The sequence below is a fragment of the Peromyscus maniculatus genome, chromosome 20 (genome assembly GCF_049852395.1).
Source record: "Peromyscus maniculatus bairdii isolate BWxNUB_F1_BW_parent chromosome 20, HU_Pman_BW_mat_3.1, whole genome shotgun sequence".
NCBI classification, from domain to species: Eukaryota; Metazoa; Chordata; class Mammalia; order Rodentia; family Cricetidae; genus Peromyscus; species Peromyscus maniculatus.
This window is the reverse complement of record NC_134871.1, coordinates 47445348-47469833: the sequence shown is the minus strand read 5'-3', so window position 1 is coordinate 47469833 and position 24486 is coordinate 47445348. Positions and strand designations below refer to the sequence as shown.

General features: G+C 53.0%; 1 protein-coding gene across 1 annotated transcript; it reads left to right on the top strand.

Annotated features, from left to right (window-relative positions):
• The first annotated feature begins 1258 nt into the window (after window positions 1-1258).
• On the top strand, window positions 1259-16828 carry Pvalb (parvalbumin). Its single transcript, XM_006991900.4, has 5 exons — window positions 1259-1386; window positions 3596-3663; window positions 5123-5255; window positions 6478-6587; window positions 16609-16828. The coding sequence occupies exons 2-5, from the start codon at window positions 3603-3605 to the stop codon at window positions 16635-16637; spliced, it is 333 nt and encodes a 110-aa protein (XP_006991962.1). The 5' UTR covers window positions 1259-1386; window positions 3596-3602; the 3' UTR covers window positions 16638-16828.
• Window positions 16829-24486: the final 7658 nt, after the last annotated feature.

The window sequence follows — 24486 nt, the reverse complement described above, 5'->3', positions numbered from 1 at the left end:
TCCAAGGATCTGGAGTGTGAATGGACTGCAGGGAGATGGCAGACCGGGAAGGAGGTGCCAGGCTAGAGGTGAGCCTTTGAAGGGCATCTTACACAGGACCTCTCCCTTTATTCTTCGATGCTTCTTGGCCTCCGTGGGGTGAGCCATGCTGCGCCACCAAGCTCTGCCTGCTACAGGCCCGGAACAATGGAGCAACTGACTAACTGGGACGCGATGCCTCCGAAACCGGGAGCCAGAGTAAATCCTCCTCTTATAGATGGTTTTCTCAGGTGTCTGTCAGGGGCAAAAAGTGAACATACCAGAGTGTGTCCATCTGGTGCACTAGAGATTTTTTTTCTCACTGCCCACCCAGGCTCAAGCTGGCTTCCCCACCGCAGCCCACCCTCCACTCTTGCCGTCCAGAAGCCAATGGTGTCGAGGGAGGAGTGGTACCTCCTTGCCACTCATCGAACGCTGGGACTCTGAGGCCACTGTCGAGAATGGGGCTCCATGGCTGACCATGTCAGAGCCTGGAGGCTTGCTTCCAGAGCAGGGGTAAGGAAAGGAGTGTTTCATGGTGTTCATATCAGACACTGGACACATTCCTGTCGTACCCATCCGTTCAGTCACGCATCTCCGAACTCGGGCCTTGGATAGTGTCTGCAACCCAAGACACTAGATCGGAGACCCTTTGAAAACCGGGAACGTGATGGGCCTTTCTCCGCCAAGGTGCCCTTGCCAGTGACATTTGGCAGACATGGTCAGGGCTTCCCAGCTCCACCTCAAGCTCAAGCATAGCTGTACTTCACAGATGGGAAACTGAGGCACAGAGGAAGAGGTTTGTCCAGAGGTGGGCAGTGTGTCTCTTTCTGCCAGACAGCAGCCGATGACGTGGAAGTACTAGCTCCAGTCCTGGCTGCGGGGTCCATAGCTGTGAGCTTAGCACCCCACATCGCTGCCACAGCGGTCACCCCAATGCTTCAGGGGTATCGTGAAGACATAGCAGGTGCAAGCAACCCCTGTTCCCTTCTTTCCTCCTTCCTTTCCTTGCAAGCTTGGGACAGTGTGGCTCCCACCTGAGGTGATCATGGAAGGCTTCTTGCAAGAGGTGTGCCCTGCTTGGACCTCAGTGCTGGGTGCTGTAGGGAGGTAGGGGCCAAGGGTTATTAATAGGTCTGGCTCAATAGGGCTGGATGGGGGTGAATGTGATACAGACACCCAGCACCGTGGCTGGGGAGGACCTGACACCGGAAGGGGAGGGGGCCAGGGGCTGGGGGAGCGCCACCTCCCAAAATAGCCAGGACGGAAGACTATTTAAGTGGCTGTCCCACCACCAGTCTCATTTCCCAACAGGATCCCCCACCAGCCCAGCTTTTCTGTGCAGGCTCCGGCCACTGCCCATCCAAGGTAAGCAATAGCCTCTGGGGTTGGAGGATGGAGAAAGCCTGAATCAGGCTAACTGGGAGGGATGGTCACATCGTTGCCTTGTCTCCAGATTCAAAGTGGAGGTTGCTGAGTGTGGGACTCCCGGGGTTCTCTACCCGCCTCTTGGGTGGCCTGGGCAAATCCTTCTCCCAAAGCTAGACCTCAGCTCTCCGTCTGTTGGGCCTAAGAGGCAGAGTCATACATCCTCCTATGTTAGTGATCCATCAAAAGGGCCAAAGGGCAGAGGGGTGGGAGGCAAGCACGTGGGTGGGGAGTTGATTGGCTGAGCTGACAACACCCATGCTCCGCTGAGGAGCTCTCAGGCCCAGAGAGGCTGGTCCAGCTGCTGAGGACTCAGCAACAGCGGAGGGAGGAGAAGGGGCAGGGGGTGTGAACTTTTACCACAGGAGCTACCATGGGACTCAGATGCACTGGGGTTGGTAGGACTGAGACTGGGGCATGAGGAAGGACCTCTAAGAGATTGATAGCACACCACATCGATGGGCCAGAGCTGACCCTGCTTGGCCACTGCCTTGATGGGGGGGTCTATCGGCACTCAGAGACTCCAGGCTCAGGATGGCACAAGAGTCTCCAGCTGGGGAAACAGATGCTGTAACTAGGCCACAGGGTAAGCAGCGCTTACTTCACGGGATGCTGAAACGACAACACAGAAGCCTGGCGGATTGGAGCAGGCAGGCCGGCTGGGAGCAAGGGGCAGAGGCTGAGGCCACCGAGTCAACTGAGGCAGATGCCTTAGGAGCTAAGGGAGCTCAAGGGTCTAGGACAGCTGAGGGGTCCAGGGCAGGCCTCGTGCCCAGAGCTGTGAAGTCAGGGGCTTGAAGCCTAAGTCCCCTGAAAGCCAGCTGGCAGGCTCCTGCCCAAAGACGCTGACTCACCAGGAGGGGGCAGCTGGAGCCAGCCACTCCTAAGGTTTCCAGGAAGGGCAGCCTTCCAGGACTCAGCCAGGGGAGACAGTGTTGACAGCGAGTGTCAGGCAACTTGAGCTACTGGGCAGCTGGGCAGCTGTCCCTTGGTCCCCAATATCATCATCATCCCAGATGCCTCGGAGCCCACACAGGGGTCCACTCACCTCCAACACAGCACATGCAGACCAAAGCCCAGAGATAAAGGTTATAACTCAAGGTCATGCAGGGATTCAGCTGTAGCTCACAACTAGAACCCAGACCTCTGAACTCCCGGTACAGTTCTCACATACTTCCAAGGCTGCTAGTCACAGTCTGAATCTTTGGGAGGAGACCTGAGGGAAGATGGCGTTGAACTCTGGTCCCATGAGATGGAAAGTGTCCTGGTTCTCAGATAAGATGTTCTGAGACCACAAAACCTGGGTAGTCTAGAAAATGTAGTTCTAGATGGTACCACCCCTTGCCCCAAACTTTTGACCAATTAGAAAGGTGGGTAGTTATTCCATGGAGCTTCCCCTAGCTTAGCCTCCTTAGGGAGGTCTTTGGGAGTTAGAAGGAAGACCACCGGGGTGTGGTGGCCCTGGAGACCAGAAAGTCTGAGAAAGGCACCTTTAGTTAAGCTGGCACCTTCCCCTCAGAAACCAAGTTTCAGAAAGTGCTGCCCTGGTCAGGTGAGGGACGGAGCAGCTCAGACAGAGCCTCAGCACCGAGGTCTGTCCCAGCCTAGGCTACCTCCTCCCTGGGTCTTGTGACTCAGGTTTCAAGACCTCAGCATTAAGATTTTTCGCGGCATAAATTTGCATCCAGGACAGAGGAGAAGAGGCTACTGGAGGCGTGGGGAGAGAATGAGTACACGGCCAAGAAGGCCCCTGGGGTGGAGGCTGGTCAGCATCATTTTTCCCCAGCGAGAGGACATTATCCGAGACGCCCAGATCAGAGCCTCGCTGCCTCCCATATGCCCTTGACGGCAGGATAATTCTCCAGTCCCTGCTGGTGGTCCCTGAGATCAGGAGGAGGTTCCTGGAGGCGGGGGGTCCTAGTCCGAGCCCCCGGGATGCCGAGGACCCCTGGGCGTGCGGCCCGCTCGGTGTAGCGACGCGGCGGGACTGAGCTGCTGAGCTGCGCGCGGAGCCGGGTGCCCCCTGGCGCGGAGCCAGGCCAGGCGGGCGTGCGCCTGGCGCGCGACACTGCAGCGCTGGTCATATGAGCAGAAAGGATGAGGAGAACACTTTTTAATCTTTTCGCACTTGCTCTGCCCGCTCAAACAGTTGCAGGATGTCGATGACAGACTTGCTCAGCGCTGAGGACATCAAGAAGGCGATAGGAGCCTTTGCTGGTGAGCAGTGCACTCCCCTGCCTGGCCCTGTCCCCTTGCCCTCTTCCCGCTCCTGGGGCATCCCGCATCCCTCTGCGAAGCCTCCCCAGTTCCTCCCGTTTACACTTCTACACTTCGGTCCTCATCCTCCGGGTTGGCTCCCTGGTCCTTTGCCTTCCAAGGGCTGCACTGGCTGTGCGCCCTGCCTGAGCCACACAAAGTTGAGGGCGCAGAAGGGTAGCCTCTCTGGGAGGACTCCCTGGGTCCAGGACCAAGCCCGAAGACCAGGGTGGGAAGAAGGAAGCTCTGGGATTCTGGGGGCAGGACCCAGACTTCACTGAGAAGTGTAGACGGGGCTACAAACCGGGGCTGTCTCTCCAAGAGACCCCTTTCTTCCACCCCCATTCCCAATAAGACTTTTCCTGGAAGATAGCCCATTGGTGGAGATCCCCTCCCAGGACAGACCTGAGGGCACAGTGACCTTTCCACACCAGGCACCCGTCCCTGCCCAGCATAGCGCATCCCCCCCTTACTACCCTCCAGCTTCCAACCCTTTTAGGCAGTCCAGGAGAGGGGGGGGGCACTCAGCTGTGTGACCTCTACTCTGAAGGGACTCCAGCATAGATACTGTTCCTCTCACCCATGTAGGGAAACTGAGGCTGGGATAGGATGAAAGATGTAGAAGGCCACTCAGTCCAACACAATAAGGATGAGACCTGGGGTGGCCTCCGATCTCAGTGCCCCACCTTGGTGTGTCAGAGATGGGACAAAGCAACTTTCCTGGCCCTCCGGCCCTGGGCTGAGGGGAGACTATGGTTCTTAAGAGCCTCTGTCAGTGGGGACATCCATCTGCTTGTTTGTTTGTTTGTTTGTTTGTTTGTTTTCTAGTCCCCCTCCCCCCCTCTGGCACACACAGGAAGCTCCAGGAAGCCCCCTTCCCCTCCCAGATCACTATGATAACCCATTCACTGTGCCTCGAGCCACCTTGTCACCTTAAGAATGAAACTTAACTGAGCCTTTGGAAGTCCTTCATCCCACCCCCCCAGCCACTGGGATGGTCTCTGAGTCTGGGCAGGACTTCTGGGTCCTCCCCTCCCCCTTCCCACGATGTGACCTTGACAGAAATGTGTTGATTTTCTGACAACAGTATATGGCTGAGCGAGAAAGCTGCTCTTCTGCCCACCCTAGCATCCATTGCATGCCCAGGTGCGGCCCACCTAGCCGCCACCCAAACAGGCTTCATAGAAATGCAGTTCTCTGGAGACCAAGAGTCTCTGTGAGGCTTCTCAGGGTATGTATGGGGGAGCCAAGAAGGTTCGACCTTGGACAGAGCATCCTTTCCTATCTGGGTTCCCTCTGCCCTCCTGTTCCCAACTGTGCAGGTGTCCTTTAACAAACGCTAGAACATCCCCTTCCCTGATTTTCCGGGTGCCCTCCCGCATCCCTCTTTAACTTCCTCCTTCCCCCCACCCCCAAACAGCTGCAGACTCCTTCGACCACAAAAAGTTCTTCCAGATGGTGGGTCTGAAGAAAAAGAGCCCGGATGACGTGAAGAAGGTGTTCCATATTCTGGACAAAGACAAAAGTGGCTTCATCGAGGAGGATGAGCTGGGGTAAACTGAGGCCTTGGGGGGGGGAAGGAACCTGGTGCTAACTCCCCAAGTCGCTGTCCTTCTATCTGTACCCCTCATAGTAAGTAGGCTTTCCTTTGTCCCTCCAGGGCAATATCCCAGGCACCAGGGAGATACCTCCTGCTTCCGGGAGGGTCAAACCCTCAGCTCAGGGTGCAGCTAACTAGGGCTAAATTATAGCCACTTAATATCGCTAATGGAACGGAGTTACTTAATAATTTAATACCAATGAAGAGGCACTTACTCGGCTGCCTCCCACCGCAGGCAAGGCTGGAGGCATTCTCCTTAGAGTGTCATTGATTTCCATGTGTCTGAAAGGCACCTTCCCGGTCTGGTCTGCAGACCCCACACCTCTGGACCAGAACTGCAGCTAAGCTACTTCTGGGCAAGCCAGGGAGGCAGAGCCAGCTCTGAGGCCTCAGGGTCCTTGGAGCAAAGCACAGAGGAGAAGACAAGCCCACATTAGCGTAGAGCCCTCTGCCCCAGCCCGCCTCAGCCACCTGGCCTGTAGCTGATAACCCAGCTGTGCCTTCTGTTACTTCCAGCCAACGCTGCCTTGAATTTTGTTAGGAACAGGAGGAGGAAGGTGTTCAGAGTTGCATTTTAAGTAGGAAATTCCTCAACCTATGCTATCTCTCCTCCAAACTTTACTCCAAGGGCATCTTCTTCTAGAACCTTCTCCCACCTACCTATCTATGCCTGACAAGAACATGTACGTGCATGTACAGATGCATGCTAAGTGTTCCCTATTCTTCAGGTATCGCCATCTCTAGAGCGTCTCCTAACTCCTCCCTGACCTGGGTAGGAGGCATGTGCTCCCCTCTGACTCCTCCATTGGGTTATCCGCCACTCCATCACACAAGAGGTCTGTCTGTGAGGGCTTGCCCTCCTCCTCACTTGTGAAGATGGCTTATTATAATCACCATTTTATAACACTTAATATTTTATATACTTATTGAATAAACAAAGGCAAGTGTCCCCTAAATTGGGGTCAACCTTGCACAGAGGGTCGTCATCCACCCCACACTGACCCACTAAGGGTCAGATCAGGCTCCCTGGCTAGCCTGGCTGCACATGTGTCCACCACCACCCTCTGCCTATCCCAACTTCCCCTGCCCTGCACAGATGCCAGCCCACCATCCGACGAAGTTCTGCAAGGTGACCTTGTCCTGAGTCCCTCCCATTTCCCCCGTGTCTCCTTCAGGTCCATTCTGAAGGGCTTCTCCTCAGATGCCAGAGACTTGTCTGCTAAAGAAACGAAGATGCTGCTGGCCGCCGGAGACAAGGATGGGGACGGCAAGATTGGGGTTGAAGGTGGGTAGCTGTGACCGTGACTCTGGGAACACTAGGACTCTGGGGTGTGTGGCTGCTAAAGTTTTGGTCTGTTGAAAGGAAGAGGAGATAAGAAAAAAAAGAAAAAGAAAACTCATAGAGCTCCACTATACTGCAAGGCAGGGAAACTCTCTCTCTCTCTCTCTCTCTCTCTCTCTCTCTCTCTCTCTCTCTCTCTATTGAAAGGAAGAGGAGATAAGAAAAAAAAGAAAAAGAAAGCCGGGCGTTGGTGGCGCACGCCTTTAATCCCAGCACTCGGGAGGCAGAGCCAGGCGGATCTCTGTGAGTTCGAGGCCAGCCTGGGCTACCAAGTGAGCTCCAGGAAAGGCGCAAAGCTACACAGAGAAACCCTGTCTTGAAAAACCAAAAAAAAAAAAAAAAAAAAAAAAAAAAAAAAAAAAAAAAAAAAAAAAAAAAAAGAAAAAGAAAACTCATAGAGCTCCACTATACTGCAAGGCAGGGAAACTCTCTCTCTCTCTCTCTCTCTCTCTCTCTCTATATATATATATATATATATATATATATATATATATATATATATTCGAAATTTGAGCAGCCCATGAAAAATGACTTTTTTCCCTCTTTCCTGCTGTGTGAGGACATGTGGGAGGGAGAATTGGAGATGTTCCCTGCTTTTTTTGCCTAGGTTCTGATCCAGGATCTGCCTACACTGGCTCTGTGACCTTGGGCAGTGTCTCTCCCCCTCTGAACCCGAGGCTCATGTCTGTAACCAGAGGAGACAGGCCCACTGATCCCCCAAGGACCCTCAGGCTCTCGTAGTATCCAATTCCAAGGATGGAAATTCCTTATCTGCTGCTCTCCTCCGCGTCTCATCCTGGTGTCCTGTAACCTCAGATAGGTTTTTGGCTTCGTTCACATACACCATCCCATCCTTGTAGGAGAGCCAGGAAAGAACAGCCAACCAGGACCCAGCTGGGAGTTAGGGTGCCCGAGAACCTACATCAGCTTTGCTCAGAGTCCAGGCACAAGCCTGGTGGCCCACTACCCCACATCCTTATTTGGTCAACCTGCCTGGCATCTATGGGGCACACCCCAGAAATGTTGGTTCTCTTATGTCACGTTGCAGGTGGCCAAAAGGAGGATCACAGTCTTAGCCTGGTCCAGAGAGATTGGATATAGGGTGTGGCAGGGATTTCCAGTCTAGTGTGAATGTGTCTGAGCAACATGCTCTGCCACCATTGGCTTGGATGGTAGCCCTTTCGGCTGACATAAAAGAAAACTGTATTTCGGTGCCTCTGGGGTTCAGATCCCAGCCTTCCTAGGGGAGTCACATAATTATTGCGGGTCCTGGGGTTTTCATCTCTGGAGGAGTGATGAGTCTTCTCTCATAGGGAACCCATGAAGATGTAGTTGGTGTACTAATATGTAGAGTGCCTAGGACAGGAGCAGACACAGAGCACAAAACAAGTGCCTTTTGTTAGCCTGTTAACTAACAGGAAGAAAAATCGGGGGGGTAGGTTGTACCTGCACTTTAAACCCCCAGTGTCTATTTGAGAACTAAAGCAAGTACTTGGTAAATAGCTGTTGCCTGAGGAGAAAGCCCAGACTCCACACTCTGCTTCCCTTCTGCTCCTCGCCACCTGTGACCTTGGGTGCATCCCCAGCCTATACCTGGGTTCTCTTGTCTGGTGCATGGGGTGCATGAGCTTATCCTGGGATCTGTAAGTGGTGTGGACACAAATTGCTTTGGGACAAGGATAAGATTCTGCAAGTACGTGGGAAATTATCAAGGAATTTTTAGTGGAAGCAAGAATAAAGAATAAAGATTCTCCTGAGTTTGAGTGCAGGGGGTGCCCTGGCTTCTTTTGGGTGGCAGGAAGGAGGGGCTGAGCAGAAAGTGTGGGGGTGGGGTGGGGAGGAGAGCCACCTAATGGCTTGCCAGCCCTTAGTGTTTCTAGTAACAGCTGCTTTCATGCCCGCTTCTCATCAGCTCCATCCCAAGCCCTGGCTTCCACTACAACTCAACTTGCCCTCCATTTTTTGAGATGTAGCTCAGAACCAGAGACAGGGTCTTCCAGCTGGCAGCTCCCAGGTAACCTAAATGAGGAGGAAAACCAGGGCATCCCTTGACCTGGTTCCCTCCTCCCTCCCCTGCTGTCTGCCATACTCGGTCTTCAAGAGCCAACTAAACTCTTCCAAAAGACCCATAGGCAGCTCCCAAGGAGCAGTGTGATGCCTAGCATCAGGTGAAATAAAGATAATTAGGACGAAGGGATAGCAACATGTCCTGGTGAGGAGCCCTTGAGCAGCAGCCCTGTAATCCTGAGCCGCAGTTTCATGGATAAAACACCCATGAAAACACGGGAGTATGGAAGGCAGCACCCAGTACTTAGTAAGTACCCAATGAATGGCAGCCATGAATTGTCCCTGTTAGCTACATTCTGAGTATGGCCTTGTATATACACACGCAAACAAATGACCCTGCAGGCTGAGTTTGTCTTAATGAAAAGCTCGGGACAGGAGATGGATTGGTTGCCAGACACGTTTGGATTCTGGAGTGTTCAGATAGTGTGGCCACAACCCTGAAAGGGTTTCAGATTTCCAGATTCGGGGTTAGGGACATTGTCTGTGCCAGGCAGAGTGGAGGTGCAGGGAGCTGAGACTTGGAGGCCAAGAAGCTGGAATGCTACAGGTCGGGACTCTGCAAGCAGGGGCAGGTCCAGGCGTGGTGTTGGCATCAGCAAAGGCACTGAGGCCGGAATGGTTCGGGCAGGTTTAGAAACAAGGCAGAGACCGGTTTGCCAGGAACGAGCAGGAACGACTCTTTAGGCCTCTAGCGTGTCTCAGGCTGGAGCTGGGCTCTGTGGTGTTATCTCATCTTCTCCTGGGATGACAGAGGACATGCACACAGAGGAGGCGGCTCAGGGAGGCCAAAGTCACGCTATGCCCAGGACTCAAGCTTCAACCCCGGTCGATCCGACAGCACAGTGAAGGCCTGGACCAAGTGTCCAGGGTCCTGGAGGGACAGGACAGCAGGGATAAAATAAGGGACTAAGGTGGCCTTGAGGGCCTAGTGAAGATGCAGGTGCCCCTCCCCCTTGCGTACCCCAACTCGAGAGGAAGGATTGAGGATGCCAAACGGGAGTGGCATGGAAGGGAGAGCTTTTCTCTGGGGCCCAGAATGTTCTGTGGCCAGAGTCTTGAGCCCCACCTACCAGCCTGAGGTTGCTTCAGCTTCTGTAGGACCCAAGCAAGTCACAGTGTCCCCCTGGCCTTTAGGACCAAGGCTGGATCCCCATCCCATCCCTGGGGCTCCTTTCCCTGCACGAAAGACCGTGAATCAGGACTTAGGCTCGGCTGTGCCCCTGAACCATGGTAACAGTCGCTTTTAGCTTCCCACAGCCCTTCCTATGTGTCAGGCACTGTCCTCCGCCATCTTCTTATCCATCTGTGAGGTGGGTGCTGTCGTATCCCCACGTCAGAGGCAGGGCTAGTGAGGCTGGGAGGCAAGGCTTTGTTTGACCCTTTGTGCCTAGGAAGAGAGGGATGGTCAAGAGCAGGGTTGAGTTCCCTTTGCTGGCAGCCTGTGCGGGGTACCGCTTGCTTCCTGCCTTGAATGCCGTTGAAGTTTTGTAAACACCCAGCATAAGATGGTGTTAGGTGCTGACTTCCTGGCTTGCTTCTCTCCACCGTCCTTGGGTGTCCCTAGCGCAGGGACTTCGCCTACTTCTGTTCTCACCCCCAGCACCAAGAACAGGGCCTGGGAGAACAAGAGAAATTCGTTTAGTGAATGAATAAGAGACAGGGGGGGAAAGGAATGAATGAGGGGATAAACGAGTGAAGGAATGAATGAGCAGATCAGTCAGTGAGGGAATGAGGGAACTGATGACTATGTAGACTGCAAGGCTGCAGGAAGGAACAGGCCTAACCCCAGCGTGTAGAGAGGGGCTCTGCATGCATGCAGCCTTTGGGGCTTGTAGCCCCAGGTCCTCTGAGAGTGCAGAGCCAGTCAAGGCCTCTGTCCCTAGCTCTGCTTGTCTCTCTGAGGAGACTCGTGTTTTACACGGTTCTCTAAGTGCCCATCTGCAGGAAAAGAGAAGGAAGACACAGTTATAACATTGCTCCTTCAGACTCCAGTATCTAGGGCAATTACTTCCAGGAAGTTTAAAGACATTTATAGATGTGATCGATTGTCGGCGGCCACCCTAAAAGGCTGGGACCCAGCAGGGAAGACGGGAAACAGAAAAGGAGAGACAGGCCACCAAGAAGGGGGAAGGGCCCCACAGTCCACAGCTGTGGCCATGAGGGCCAGACACAGATGCACATGTGGCCGGGTCTCCTCCACTTCTCAGGCATGGATCTCAGGCTGGAGCTGGTCCTTCTGCCTCCACCCAGAAATGTTTGCATCCTGAGTGGGACCCAAATACCCAAAGTTCTCACAAGTTACACAGTGATGCCAGGGAATTGCAAAGAGCTAGGGCTTTTCAGTCATCCTGGAAAACGAGGGCCGTTGCTACCCTCTTTTACAAGTGAAGCCCTGAAGCATAAGATGTGATGTAGTACAGGGTCCCTCATGAGAGCTGAGCTTGGAGGTCCTACCAGGACCCTGTGCTGGCTTCCTCACTACAGCGTGTGTCCCCAGCCTGGCTTTCCACACTCAGTGCACTAGGAACATGGAGAAGACAGACTGAGGTCAGCAGCCACCCCATTTCCTGTGTGCCAGGGCAGGTCTCCCCGACCCAGCTCACTCAGAACTCACAGAGCTTCGCAGCACAGCATAACTTTGTTCTCTACACAGACGAGGAACCTGAGCCTCAGGAGTCATAGAAGCCTGTTTGGCTGCGAAGGCAAGCACACTTCTCTTGCCCACCTGAGTCTTAGATTGATCTGCACACCACAGGCGTGTGTGTGTGTGTGTGTGTGTGTGTGTGTGTGTGTGTGCTCAGTTGGGCATCCTTCCCCCTTGTGACCTTGACCCCGTGATGGCTCTGCTTGTCTATGCTTTGTGCCAATTGCAACTCAAGTGCCTGTGTCCTGTGCTTCGCTCCTTCCGTTGAAAATGTAGCTGTTATCTCCACAGAAGCGGAGGAGCCTTTCTGCTTCCTTCTGGCAAAATCCTTAGCAGCCAGCTACTTGTGTGTTTGGGGTGGGGGTTGATGGTCAGGTCATGATGGTCATGGGTGGTGAGAACCAGACCCTTTCTGTACATAGACACAGAATCCTGAGAACATCCTGGCGTTTCCACCTTCTGAATAACCATTCCCTCATCCATGAGGTTGGTGTAAAATTCACAGCTCTCGGCCTTCTTGCTTTGGCTTTTATGCCACCCTGCCCCTCCCTTTAGAAGGAATCAAATCCTAACCCACACAGAAATGGAACTGGGTGTGAGACTGGCGGGCAGGGAGGGCAGGAGACCCCTGCCTCACTGTGATTCCCACCTGTCTGCCCCTGTGGGTCTTGATATTGGGGTGCCCATGAGGGCCAGCCCACGGACCTCAGGGGGACAGTGCCTGGTTACATCCCACTGCAGCCTCACAGCAGCTCCAGGGGGTCTAGGAGACAAGGGCCACATCCTCACTGAGAGATGTGGAAACTGAGGCCCAGTGAACGTTGAGGGCCAGAGTCACGGGGCTTGCATGCCCTTGGTGGGATGTGACCTAGGTCTTCTTTCCACAGGCTTCCTCCCCGAAGCTGAGCTGGGCTTTTGGAGTTATAAATGTTTCCATGCTTAGCAATCTGCTCCTCTATTCCCGGGTGGACTTCCGCTAGCTCCGGCCTTATGCTGCGCTAGATAAGATGGAGCAAGGAGAGGATGCAGCGCTTCTTATGTAACCCTCCTCTTGGAAAAGGGAGCAGCAGTCAGGGCAGAACAAGGCGTCCTCTCTCTGCTTATCCCTCTCCTTCCAGGGCTGAGGCTGCAGCTGGAGTCAGATGCAGGGCAGAGACACAGCCAGGCTTCAGTTAGCATCCTCCCAGCTGGGACCCAGCCTCAGTTTCCCCATAAATAACACGAGGATCAGAGCCGTTGGGGACAAAAATGGAATAAGATAGCTGGCAGCGTCTGGCAAAGAGCGAGTCCCCAGGAGTGTTGATGCCACCTCCTTGTGGTTGCCTGGCTTGACCCCGAGTGACCCCGCCTCCTCCTTCTGCAGCAGGAGAAAGTGATCCTGTTTGCGGCACCTATCTATAAGAAACCGAGCCCTGGAGCTATTTCGAGGCGAGGTGAGGTGATGAGCCGGGAGCCGGCCGGCCCTTGCTATGGTCATCAGAACAGAGGGAAGGCAGGCCTTCCAGACGCTGACTCCATGAGTCTCAATTTCACTCGGGGCTGTCAGCCTTTGCTGGACTCACCTGTCAAGAGCTTCTAAATTTGTCCGGTCCCCACAGCATCCAGGACTGGGGCAGCCCTAATTAGGCTAATTTCAGTTTCCTAAGGGACAGAGCGGAACGGCCGGCCCTCTGTTTGCTGCCTCCCTCCGGCCACAGTCCCTTGTGTCTCCCTCTCTTTCTGATTGGACAAGGAAGACATCAGAAAGTGTCCTCTGAGGGGCTGGGGGTGGGCTTCAGACTGCAGAGTAGAGCTGTTCCTGCATAACTAACAAAAGGGAAAAAAACGTTCTAGATTTTTCCAAAGGAACACTGTCCCTTGTACCTCATCAGCTACTAAGTTGTACTCGTTCTGTGTGCAAGGTAGCTCTCACCTACATCTCATGCGGTCTTTCTCATGACCTTGGGGGTGTCCCCATTTTACAGATGAGGAAGTTGAGGTGGGGTTCTAACTTGGATCATGTCAGGAGCTTGCACCAGGTTAGTCGCTGGCTGTTTGGGTTTCCTGGGTGCTCTGCCTCCATTGTGCTTGACCTTGGTTTGGGGGTTTGCTGGAGGAGGTAGTTACTCCACAGCTCCCCTGCCAGGTGTGCTGCAGAGATTCAAGGGAAGTGGCGCTAGCAATCAGCAGCCTCCTCCTATGTGCCCAGCCTCCTCCCGTGTGCCGAGCATCCTTGTGGACTTCCTCCATTGCTCTTCAGGAAAGCTGTGTGAACCAGCATTATTCCCACTTCTCAGAGCAGAACACTGAGGTTCAGGGAGGCAGCATGGTAGCCCACGGCCACCTAACCAGTAATAATGGAACGAGACACAGGCCCAGGTCCAGGGTGGCTACAAGGTCATGGGCAGACGCCTTGGTGGAGACAGAGGATGAAGACCCGCACTAGCAGTGGGAGTGACAGTGACAGATGATGATGACAGGCCCCTTTGGCTGTGCCAGGTACCACTCAGGCGTCTGTGGGTCGGTCGGTCGGAGTGGCTTGAGGTATAGAAGTGGATTGATGAGATCAGCTGCCAAGAGCCGAGGGCTTTCTCTGCAGCAGGCCTGTGAAGGGCAGCCGTGGTGCTGACTGGACTGGACAGCCCCGAGAAGCAGCTAGTCCCATGGGCTCCGCTTTGAAGACAAGGAAACTGAGGCCGGAGAGTCTAGCCAAACTGACAAGGAAAGGAGCTGCTGTTCCCTCTCCCCCTGCTTCCTCCAAACGCCGAGTTAAAACGTTTTTCTGGATGTTCTGAAAATGTCCCTGAAAAAAAAAAAATCCAAGGACGTGTTTTCAGCTGGGATTGGAGGGGTGACATCTGGTTCAGGGAACCCAGAGAATGGCAGAGCACAGGTCCCTGTTCCACCTTCCCATACCCAATTCGCGTCTGAGACCCTACCTTCAGATCTGTTGACCTAGACGTTCCCAAGTCTGTGTGCCTGTCATTTGCTTTTCTTTGGGGTGAGAGGAGATGTTTTAGAGGAGACCTTTGCCTGGAAAGCTTTAGTTAATTGGCAGTTCCTAAGAACGCCGCCCCGAGGAAGACACGAACATCCTAAAGAGGTACAGTGGCCTTGCTTTATTTGTCTACAGTGCCCTGGTCAGGGTTCCGGGGGAGATAAAATTAGAATCCTGTGCTCCCTGCAAAAAGCCAAGCGTGGTGGCCTTAAGGACATCCTAGCGAATTCACAGAAGATCCTGGGGTCTGATGTATTGGGCTTTTGGAAACTTCACGGGTCCAAAACATGCTATCAAGCTCCCAACAGCGTAGATTCCCACTCTGGGGAGCCCTCATCAATACCCTTAGTCTACTGCACCCCATCCTGGCTAGACTTCACCCAGTCCTGGGTAAATCACATCTGATCCCAGCTCCTGGGTAGGAGGTGAGCTCCTGAGGAGCAGTCAGGGGCCCATAAACCCTAGTGTGATTATAAAGCCCAGCTTCCCTCTGATAGCCCCAAGTGGGCAATACTAAGAGATTTTGTGTCTTTACAGAATCTGGGCCACTGCCTGGTCAGTAAAACCCACACAGGAACTTTATGAGGCTAGAGGACAAATTACAGCCCTACAGCTTACTTTCTATCTGCCCCTGACTGCTTTGGCCCCCATTTTCCCATCTGTAAAATGGGAATCACCTGTGTACCTCCCAGGGCTTGCTGAACTCTGAGGAGGACTCATGGGCAATTATCATACTTCATCCCTCATCCACTCATTCAACGTTCAGTTATTCTCACCTGCAGGTTACTAGGCCAGGCTAGCCTCAGGGAAAGGGGTGAACCAGGGAGACAGTGCGGGAGATGGGCAAAAATAAGCAAGAAGATAAGTAAGATCCTTTCACAGTGTGCTAAGACCCCCAAAGTCAATAAAAAATGGGCTAATGCGATGGAGCCAGTGGTGGCGATATTTGAGCCGGGACATGTGTCACTTTATACCTAGGTTAAAGGAGGTCACAAATCTCCCCAGTAAAGAAGGAATCTGCGAGTGACTGTGGCCGGAATCCCATCTGCTGTTGTGACCATGTTAGAGCTAAACTCTAGGGCCTCAGTTTCCCCATCAGTAAAACGCAGGCAAGAATGTGTCTATCCGTGGTAGTTCTAAGAATTCCGTGAGGCAGTACTCCCCGGATTCTGTCCATGTAGATGTTCGATGACTGTCTCACAGATAGATACTCGACGTGGACACCACAGACAGTGTTAATGAGAGTCCGAACACTAAGATAAAGACAGCTCACAAGCGCCACCCCTCCCTCACAGCCTTCAGGCTCACTGGGCTCTTGGCAGAGAGGACAAGAGATTGACGCCTGGCCTGGGGAGGCGGGGATTCTTTGAGTGTTCAGTGTTTATTTACTTGCGTTCCCATGAGTGCCTCTTATCACTCAACCCAAGAGCCTTTTGAGGTTTCAAGAGCTTCACCTGCACGGACCTTCAATGGCTCCCATCTTGAGTCCCAATGCAGACATTGCCTTAGGGACAAGAGGGTGTGGTGTCTATTTCTCAGATCAAACGTCAGAAAAGTGAGAAGCCCAGGCTTCGTTCCCTCACAGAGCCGGGACCAGGGCAGCTGCACGGGATAGCTGATGTTGCTGTCGTCAATGTGAGTTTTTAAAATGTTATTTATATTTGCAGAACACTGCAGATTCAGGAAAAGTCCCTTTGCCCTCCTGCCGGCTTCCCTGGGTGTTAACATTTTTGTAACCTCAGTACAGTGCTGACAAGTGAGGAGTGATGTACACAGACTGGACAGACAGGGTAGACTTCAGGGGTCTCCCAGGACCCTTTGGGGGCCTTTTGAAGCTGCTTCACGCTGGGTTTTCATCCGTCACTTTTCCTCCCAGGGTATTGGCCCTGTCTCCCTCCATAGATACAGAAGGGACCGAAGCATACTAGGTCTATTTCCAGGAAGGGGCCAAACCTATCACTCTGTTTTCACATCACCACGCTGCATTGTGTAGGGGTGATAGGAACTGGCAGACCAGAATCCCAGGGGGTTCTCAGAGAGACGAGGAATGGCGCATTCCACAACGACTCTGACTTTTTGGGTCAAACAGCAGAGATGTGCAAAGAACCTGCTGGGCTCGGAGGAGCCTCCGTTTCCTCCTCTGCCGATTAGGCGTCGGTGATAAACAATAAGGTGGCAGTCGGAGCCCAAGAAGATACTGTCCGCGCGGTGTTGAAAACAGCTGGTGTGCGGCAGACACAGTCATGGGTGCTAATAGAGTCCTTCTTCTTTTGCAGAGTTCTCCACTCTGGTGGCTGAAAGCTAAGTGGCGCTGACTGCCTGGGTCTCCCACCTCGCCACCCCCAAGGCCCCATCTCAGCCCTTCTCGCGGCCCTCCTGAGTTTCCGTTCAGTTTGTTTATGTTATTTTTTACTCCCCCCCCATCCTCTATGGTCCTTGAATGACACCATTCTTCTGGAAAATGCTGGAGAAACAATAAAGGCTGTACCAATCGGACACCGCCTGTAGGGAGGACCCAGGCCTGGTAGGGTGTTGGTTTGGCAAGTTTTTCCGAAGGCAGTGGGGGTAGTCTAGAAAAGGTGTGGTAGAGGGGAGGGCTGTGTCCCGATGTTCCCTCCCTGTTTGATACTGATGGCACACGGGCCACCTCGTTCAGTCCTTGTACCTATCCCACAAGGGACGTGATGGAACTCCCATCTTAAAGACACAGAAACTTTATTTAAAGAGAGGAAGAGAAGCATTTGAGCCCCTATATGATTCCTTTATGTACTCGGATAGTCACCTTCAGGAACCGCTAGATCAAAGGACACAAATGACACTCTATCAATTGCTTTTGACTTGGCTGCGATAAAAACCTAATGAGAGCAACCTAAGGAAAGAACGGTTTGTTTCGGCTCACTCCGGGGGTGCAGTCCATCACAGTGGGGACGTCAAGGGGGCAGGAATATATAGCAGGCCACGCTGAATCACATCACATCCGCAAGCCGGGAAGCAGAAAGAGATGAATGTTGGTATCCAGCTGGCTTTCTCCTTTTTATCCAGCCTGGATAAAAGTTCAGCCCATTGGGTGATGCTAGCCACATTTAAGGTGGGCCTTCCTACTTCAGGCTAATCTACACGCTTCCTCATGGGCATGCCAATAGATTTATTTCCTAGATCAGTGGTTCTCAATCTTCCTAATGCTGTGATCCTCTAATACAGTTCCTCATGTTGTGGGGACCCCCCAAACATAAACTTATTTTTGTTGCTACTTCATAACTGTAATTTTGCTACTGTTATGAGATGTAATGTAAATACCCATGTTCTGTGATGATCTTAGGTGACCCCTATTAAAGGGTTATTCAACCCCCAGTGGGATTGTGACCCACAGGTTGAGAACTGCTGTCCTAGATGATTCTAGGTCCCACCAAGCTGACAAGATGAACCATCACAAACACCCACAAAAGTGAGCCCCTCTAAGAACTGCCTCCCTTCCCCCTAAACTCGTGATTGGGTCAGCCCCTCTTCCTAGTGCTGGCAGGACTCCCTAGCAGCTCAGAGTATGCACACAGCATGTGCATGCACACAACAAGACCAGCAGAAATGGGCTCTTCCTTCCCCATCACCCACCCCAAAGGCCCAGACGCAGCTGCTCTGTTAGTCTCACTAACGTTTCAGGAGCATGTGTTTGCAGAGGCCTTTGTAGGACGCCGTTTGCAGAGCCCTGGAAGGTGTGCACTGTCAAACACCCCCAGATAGTCGAGGAGAGAAAGACTCAGGGAAGTTCAGTGTTTTTCTAAGGTCACACAGCACATAAGCAACAGAACCAGGACCCCCAAACCCCAAATCACCCCCAGATCTTGTTACCCTCTATGAATATGTCCCAGTGGCCAGAAAGGTCCTATGCAGAAAACTTGTGGTCATGCGCATCCTCAAATATGAGGTTCAGCCACTCCGTTCATTCTTGTCAGAGAGGAGGGAAAGACCCCTTTGGAAATCTGAAGCTAGGGTAGAGAGAGGCTGAGCAGGCGACACAGCAGCACAGGAGCCCCGAACCAGGGCAGGTGGCCCTGAGAGAGGTTCCTTTAAGTGTCCCGTGTGGGAGCGAGGGGCTAGAACTTCCTACCCTATGCTCTGGGGGATGGGAATGAGCAGACTGCAAAGTGGTACCCAGGCAGAGCAAGCAGAATAAGGCCTGGGAGGAGACCCAGAGCCACCCGGTGCAGATGTGCCCAGGCCCCGTTCTGCCTCAACGGCCAGCAAATGAACCGGAGGCAGAGCACATGGGAGTGCCACAGAGCACATGGGAATGCCGGGCAGCAGAGGGTAGACCAGTAAGTGTGAGTACACAGGCACACACGTGGGGATAGCCGGGACAAATGTCAGGGCCAGGGCAGACCCAGATTGCCACGAAGTTCTCCGAGTTCTCTACCTTGAACGCCGAGGTGGAAGCAGGGATGAAGACGAGGGAGCACCCTGTGCTAGACCGCAAGGAATGCAGGGAACTTCCAGCGAGGGCGCTGTCTCCTCAAAGCTGTGCCCCCAGTCATTGTAACTTGGGGTTGACATTTTTAGATGCTGGCACCTTTGCCTTGTGGAGGTGGGCGGGCTCCTTCCAGGCTCTGAGAGACGTTGGGGGGGGGGGGGGACTCTGGCAGTCCCTGGACCACTGCAGTGGCCTAGCTTCTTAGCTTGTCCCTGCCTTTTCTCTCCTTCCACTACAGCTGCGCACTTGGAGAAGACAGCGTTTTCCAAAATGCAGGCCGGGTCACAGTGTTCAGCTAGAAATTGAGGGATTGCTCGATCTGTTGAGGAAATTGCAGCTCTGGGCACAGCTTCTGGCCTCAGAGTGGCCGGGCCTCCCCTGCACCTGCCTCCCTCAGCAGGGGCTCCACCTGGCTCTTCAGTTAGTCTAGGCGGTACCCAGTTGGACCCTTTTGCTCCTGTTAGTACCCACTCCCCAACCGCCTGTCTTGGCTCGACACAACTACCCTGACTCTTCCAGCAAGAGTCAGAATCCAGACCTTCCCCTGCAAGTGAAATGGGGATAGGAGAATGTGTCCTATCCCTTCCTCACAGAGGCCATGTGATCCTCACAGGCAGGGAAGGCCTGTGGGTTCCCCGCTAGAGCTCAGGACTAGCCCCGTTAAGATGCTGGGAGCCATCCACTGGGGTCTGGGGGTGCCCCGGGGGCTCACTGAGCTCTGTGACGATGTCAACCAAAAGAGGCCATAGGTTTGCCTAGCATGCATATCCAGCATTGCATGCGCAGAGTTTTAAAGGTAAAGGCAGAAGAACAGAGAAGAGTGGGGAGCTGACCTCAAGCCTCTTGCTTTCTCTTTTCCCATGAGGCCTCGTCCACAGAGATCTACTACCTCAGCAAGGAAAGGGGGGTGAAGAGGGAGCCTCCCCACTCAGCACACTCCCCTGCAGAGCCTGTCACTGGGCTAGGAGGTCCCCCAGTCACCCAGCTAGGACACCTCCATCGCCACCATTTTCACCCTCTCTGCATTTCCCCCCCCCCATATGGACAGGATCTACCCTCCTTTTCCTAAGCTCAGGCGAGCCTCCTGGTCCCCTCCACCCACTTCCATCAAGACTGAGCTGGGAGCTGGAAGGAGGGTATAGGACTGGGGAGGAGTCACCACGCCAAGTGGCTTTTGCAGTATCACATTACACACGGACAGTAAGGGGTGACTCAAGCACCCTGGCCCACAGTGTCCCAGGACAGGAGGCAGTTAGTGGGGACAGAGGAGCCAGGGTGGTCAGGAAGAAGAGGTGGACAAGGAGGGCTGGCAGAGCTGGCCGGGGCTCTCCAGCACCAGGGCCTTGGAGACGGAACTACAGCCACACTGTTGGGGATAGAGGGGTTGATTTCCAAACCTGCCTCTTCCTCTGCACACCAGAGGACCTGGGTTGGATTCCCAGCGTACATACCGTGGCACACCATCACCTGTAACTCCAGTTCCAGGGGATTTGATGCCTTCTTCTGGTCTCTGTGGGCACCAGGCATGGAGGTAGTGCATAGATACACATGCAGGCGAAACACCCACACACATAAAATAAAAGTAATAAGGCAGAAAGCAATGAGAAGACACACAGAATCGACTTCTGGCCTCCCCCGTCACACCTGCACACACATACACTTGTACCTACACACATACACGCACACAGGAGCCCTTATACACACACAACAACAAAACAGGGCTGGCAAGACAGATCAGTGAGTCCAGGCGCTCGCTGGCTGCCAAACTGACAACCTGGGTTCGAGCCCCGGGACTCACATGGTGAAAGGGAGAGACCTGAACCCCCAAAAGTTGCCCTCAGACCTCCACGTGTGCACCGTGGCACGTGTGAGTATAAATAGATAAATGTAAAATCAAACTTAAGAGCTGTCCAAGAGCCTGCTGGTCCCTTCTCCACAAGGAAGAGGCCTCCTCATGCATGAAGCAGAGACCTCAGCCAACCCCCAGCCTGCCAGAATCCTGACCTTGGATTTCCAGCCTTGAGGACAGTGAGCAGCCCATCATCTCTGCCACGCCCAAGCTGCCAAGTGTAAAGTGTTTGCTAAAGCAGCTGAGATGGACCGAGAGATGCAGGCGCCCAAGAGCGAGTCTATTTTTCACATGAGAAAAAGGAAGGTTCTGGGAAGTTGGGTAACTTCCCCAAACCACACAGCTAATACAACTGAAAATAGCAAGGCTTTTTGTCGCTCATTCAACCACTGAACAGGAAAAAAAAAAAAAAACACAGCAAAGAAGCATCCAGATGGAGATGACGCTTTGTTTAAGGGTATTGAGAGCAGTGGGGGCAGGGGTGGGGGCGGGGGTGGGGTTAACAACCACAGTGGGGTGGTTGTGGACTCACAGCGTGAGGCCAGGGGACACTTTGAAAGGCAAAAGTGAGGAGAACCACACAAAATCTTCAGAAACAGTAACCACCCCCAGTCACTGTGATTGCAAACGGGGGCAATGTCAGGTCAAGGGTAAAGACAGCTATAGGCAGATGTCCTTTTAAAGGTCAGAGGACAACTGCATGCTGCTGATTCTCTTTCCACTGTGTGGTTTCTGAGAACCGAACTCAGGTCATCCGGCTGGAGCAGCAGGTCCCTGGCCCCGAGGAGCTGTCTCCCCAGCCAATAGAAATAGCCACCACAGCCCTTCACAAGAAAGCCCTTCTTTGGGCAGGGTTGTGGCTGTGATAGGCTCTTTGGAGAGAAGCCTGGTGCTCTGCCTACCTGCATGCCTATGCACTGCCTGGCGGAGGTCAGCCTGGGAATCTGCTGGACTACAAACAGTATCAGGAAGTATCATATATAAAGTATGTATACATTGAGTTTGTTGGCTTTACACTGCTTAGCAGAGTACCCAAGAGAAATCAGCTTAATGCCACATCCCTCCAGAGTTCCTGTCGAATTCCAATCAGCAGCTCAGTCGATGAAGAGATGGGGCCCTGGGAGCCCTGCCTTATAAATAGGCTTGAAGGTGGTTGTTGATAAAAAATACTCAGTGTAAGCATGAGGACCTGAGTTTGATTCCCCGGCACCTATTTAAAAAAAAGACAGAAAAAGAATTGTGCTGACTCATGGTTTTCGAGGACTCAGTGGCATTTGCTTGGCGTCATTGCTTTGGGCCCAAGGTGCCTGGCAGCGGAGGTGTGCGTGAGGAGGCTGCTCCCCTAGATGGTAGTGGATGCTGAAGACAAGGTATACCTTCAAGGGCACAGTGCCAGTAGTGCCCTCCCTCCGACTAGGCCCCTGCCTGGGAATGGTCTGTCCTGCTAAGAGCTAGCTAGCTAGGAGCCTACCAATGAGGAAGTTGGGCCCTCACACTCAATCATGTCTCAACAGTGCCACCTTGTGGAGACCAAGGCCTCCTCGACACAGGAGCCTTGGACGATGTTTTCTACCCAAACCATGACACCGCACAATCCCTTTCCTATGAAATGTCAACTCAAGTGTCGACTCACATTGGACGGAGTACAGGCCCAAGAGGGAAGGCGAGGGAGGGTGGCTGCTTAGTGGGCACAGAGTGTCCAGGGGTACGGAAAGTTTTGGAACTAGAGAAAAGCTTGGGTCCCACGGGAGTGTAACACCCTAGATACCATTTTCGCATGGTTAGCTGACTGTCACATGACTTTACCTCTGCCATCGCGTCTACCTTTTATGTTTGGTCGTTAGGTCCCCAGAGACTGAGGATCATTTGGCACTGGAAACTAAACATCAAAATGGTCACCACTACCAAGTTGGTCTTTTTTGAGCAAAGCAACTCAGTGGTATCCCTCACAGACCGGCAAGGGCAGCCTGTTAAGCCTGTTCTCATAATCTTGGACAGGGGTGTGGGCTGTAAGTTTGTTTTGTGTGGTTCCACAAGGACCAGATCAGGACTGGTGAGAGAGTTTGCAGGCCATAGCTCTTGATCAGAAGCCATGTCCACCTTGGGGCTGCTGACCCAGAGGACAGGCTGTCCCTCAAGGTAGTGAGCATCTTATCAGGAGAGGTGTGTGTAAATGGAGATGAGGTAACTTGTCGAAAGGACTTAGCCCCAGTGAGCTGCCAGAAGAGCCCAATCCTCCTGGCCCCAGGCGCTGTATCTGAGCCTGGCTTAGAGACCTTAAAAATCCAATTCACCTCCTGCTGACTGTCAGCTGCATTGATCCATCAAGTACTTATCACGCAAGACAGGTATCACATGGAGGGACCTCACACGAAGGAGACAGTGCCTAGGTCCTCCTTTGGATCTTCTCTTTCCTGGCTTGACCCAATATGGACAGCACCAGCCAGGAAAGGTTCCGGTGTGCTGACGTCATCAAGGTGAGAGGACAGTGTCTGTGTGTGATGTCCTTCCTGGGGTTTCTCTGTCAGGGCAGCTGGTCCCATGTGTGTTTGTCCTCTATCCCCGACACCTATGGTGGCCTCATCACCAGCCAGTGCTTCCAATGACATCTGGTAAACTTCCCCCATGAGGGGACCCCACAGGGCCAGGCTCGGGTGGATGAAAAGAGACGGGAAGGGAAGAAATAGCATGGGTGCATGGGGTGACCTTCAGAAGGTCATGGCTTCATTAAGGGGAAGTGTGCCCCTGTGATTTTAATCTTTTTTCCCCCTGCAGTTATGAGAATTAAAGACATTTTATAGGTGGCATATTATAGTATTGTCTATATAGTATTGTCTATAGTATTATTGTCTACTATTTATTACAGCTGCCAGCTCATTAATAACTTTTAATTTTCATTGTTTATTTTTTGCTTTGTTTGGGACAAAGTCTAGCTACATAGTCCAGGCTAACCTGGAACTTGAAAGCCTCCTACTTCTGCTCCCAACTGCTGGATCATGGCCATGTGCCCCACACCCAGGTCCCCCATACACACCCTGCTCCCTCCTGTCTTTCTATAAGACCTCTGTTTGGATATGGGGCAGTGATGTGACCTAGGGGTAGGGGGACTACACTCTTGAGTAGACAGCACTTTTATCCATGAGAGCAAACAAGTCCCCGTGTGGCGTGCAGAAGGCTTTTTGGACTCGGCCTTCCTCCTGCCCCACCCCACCCCCACCGCAAGGATGCAGCCTCCGGACCGAGGGGCAGCTGCCCTTTTCGCTGTGAGTGACAGAAGGCACAGCCACCATAGCTATGTTAGGAAGATTTTAGGTCCCTGGTGGCTTCTGGAAGCTGCTGACCTTGATGCTGAGTGTGACAGAGAGGGTAGACTCTGGTTGAGTTATGTGGCTGTGGTTAACACAGGAAGCGAGCTGAAGTCTAGCCAATACCACAATTAAAGAGCGTGTACAAGGGCTGGGGAGACAACTCTGCTGGTAAAGGGCTTGCCACACAAGCGTGATGCTCTGAGTTCAGGTACCATTTCCCATGGAAAAAGGCAAGCGTGGTGTCGTGTCTGCAATCCTCATGCTGGGAGAGGCAGAGGCAAGACAGTCTGGAGAACTAAGACAGTAGCTAGTCTACTTTCAAGAGATACTTTGTCTCAAAAAGAAGTAGAAGGGTGGGCAAGACAGTTTTGTGTCAACTTGACACAAACTAACTATCGGAGAAGAAACCCAAACCGCAATTAGGGCAATTCCTGGGGGCATTGTCTTAACTAGTGATTGATGTGGGAGGACCCAGCCCATTGGTGGTGCCATCCCTGGGCAGGTGGTCCTGGGTTCTATAAGAAAGCAGACT

Coding starts and splice junctions, on each gene's coding strand:
- Pvalb (XM_006991900.4), top strand. CDS start 3,603: ATGTCGATGACAGACTTGCTCAGCGCTGAGGACATCAAGAAGGCGATA. Junction 5,256..6,477: donor ATCGAGGAGGATGAGCTGGG/GTAAACTGAGGC, acceptor TGTCTCCTTCAG/GTCCATTCTGAAGGGCTTCT. Junction 6,588..16,608: donor CGGCAAGATTGGGGTTGAAG/GTGGGTAGCTGT, acceptor CTTCTTTTGCAG/AGTTCTCCACTCTGGTGGCT.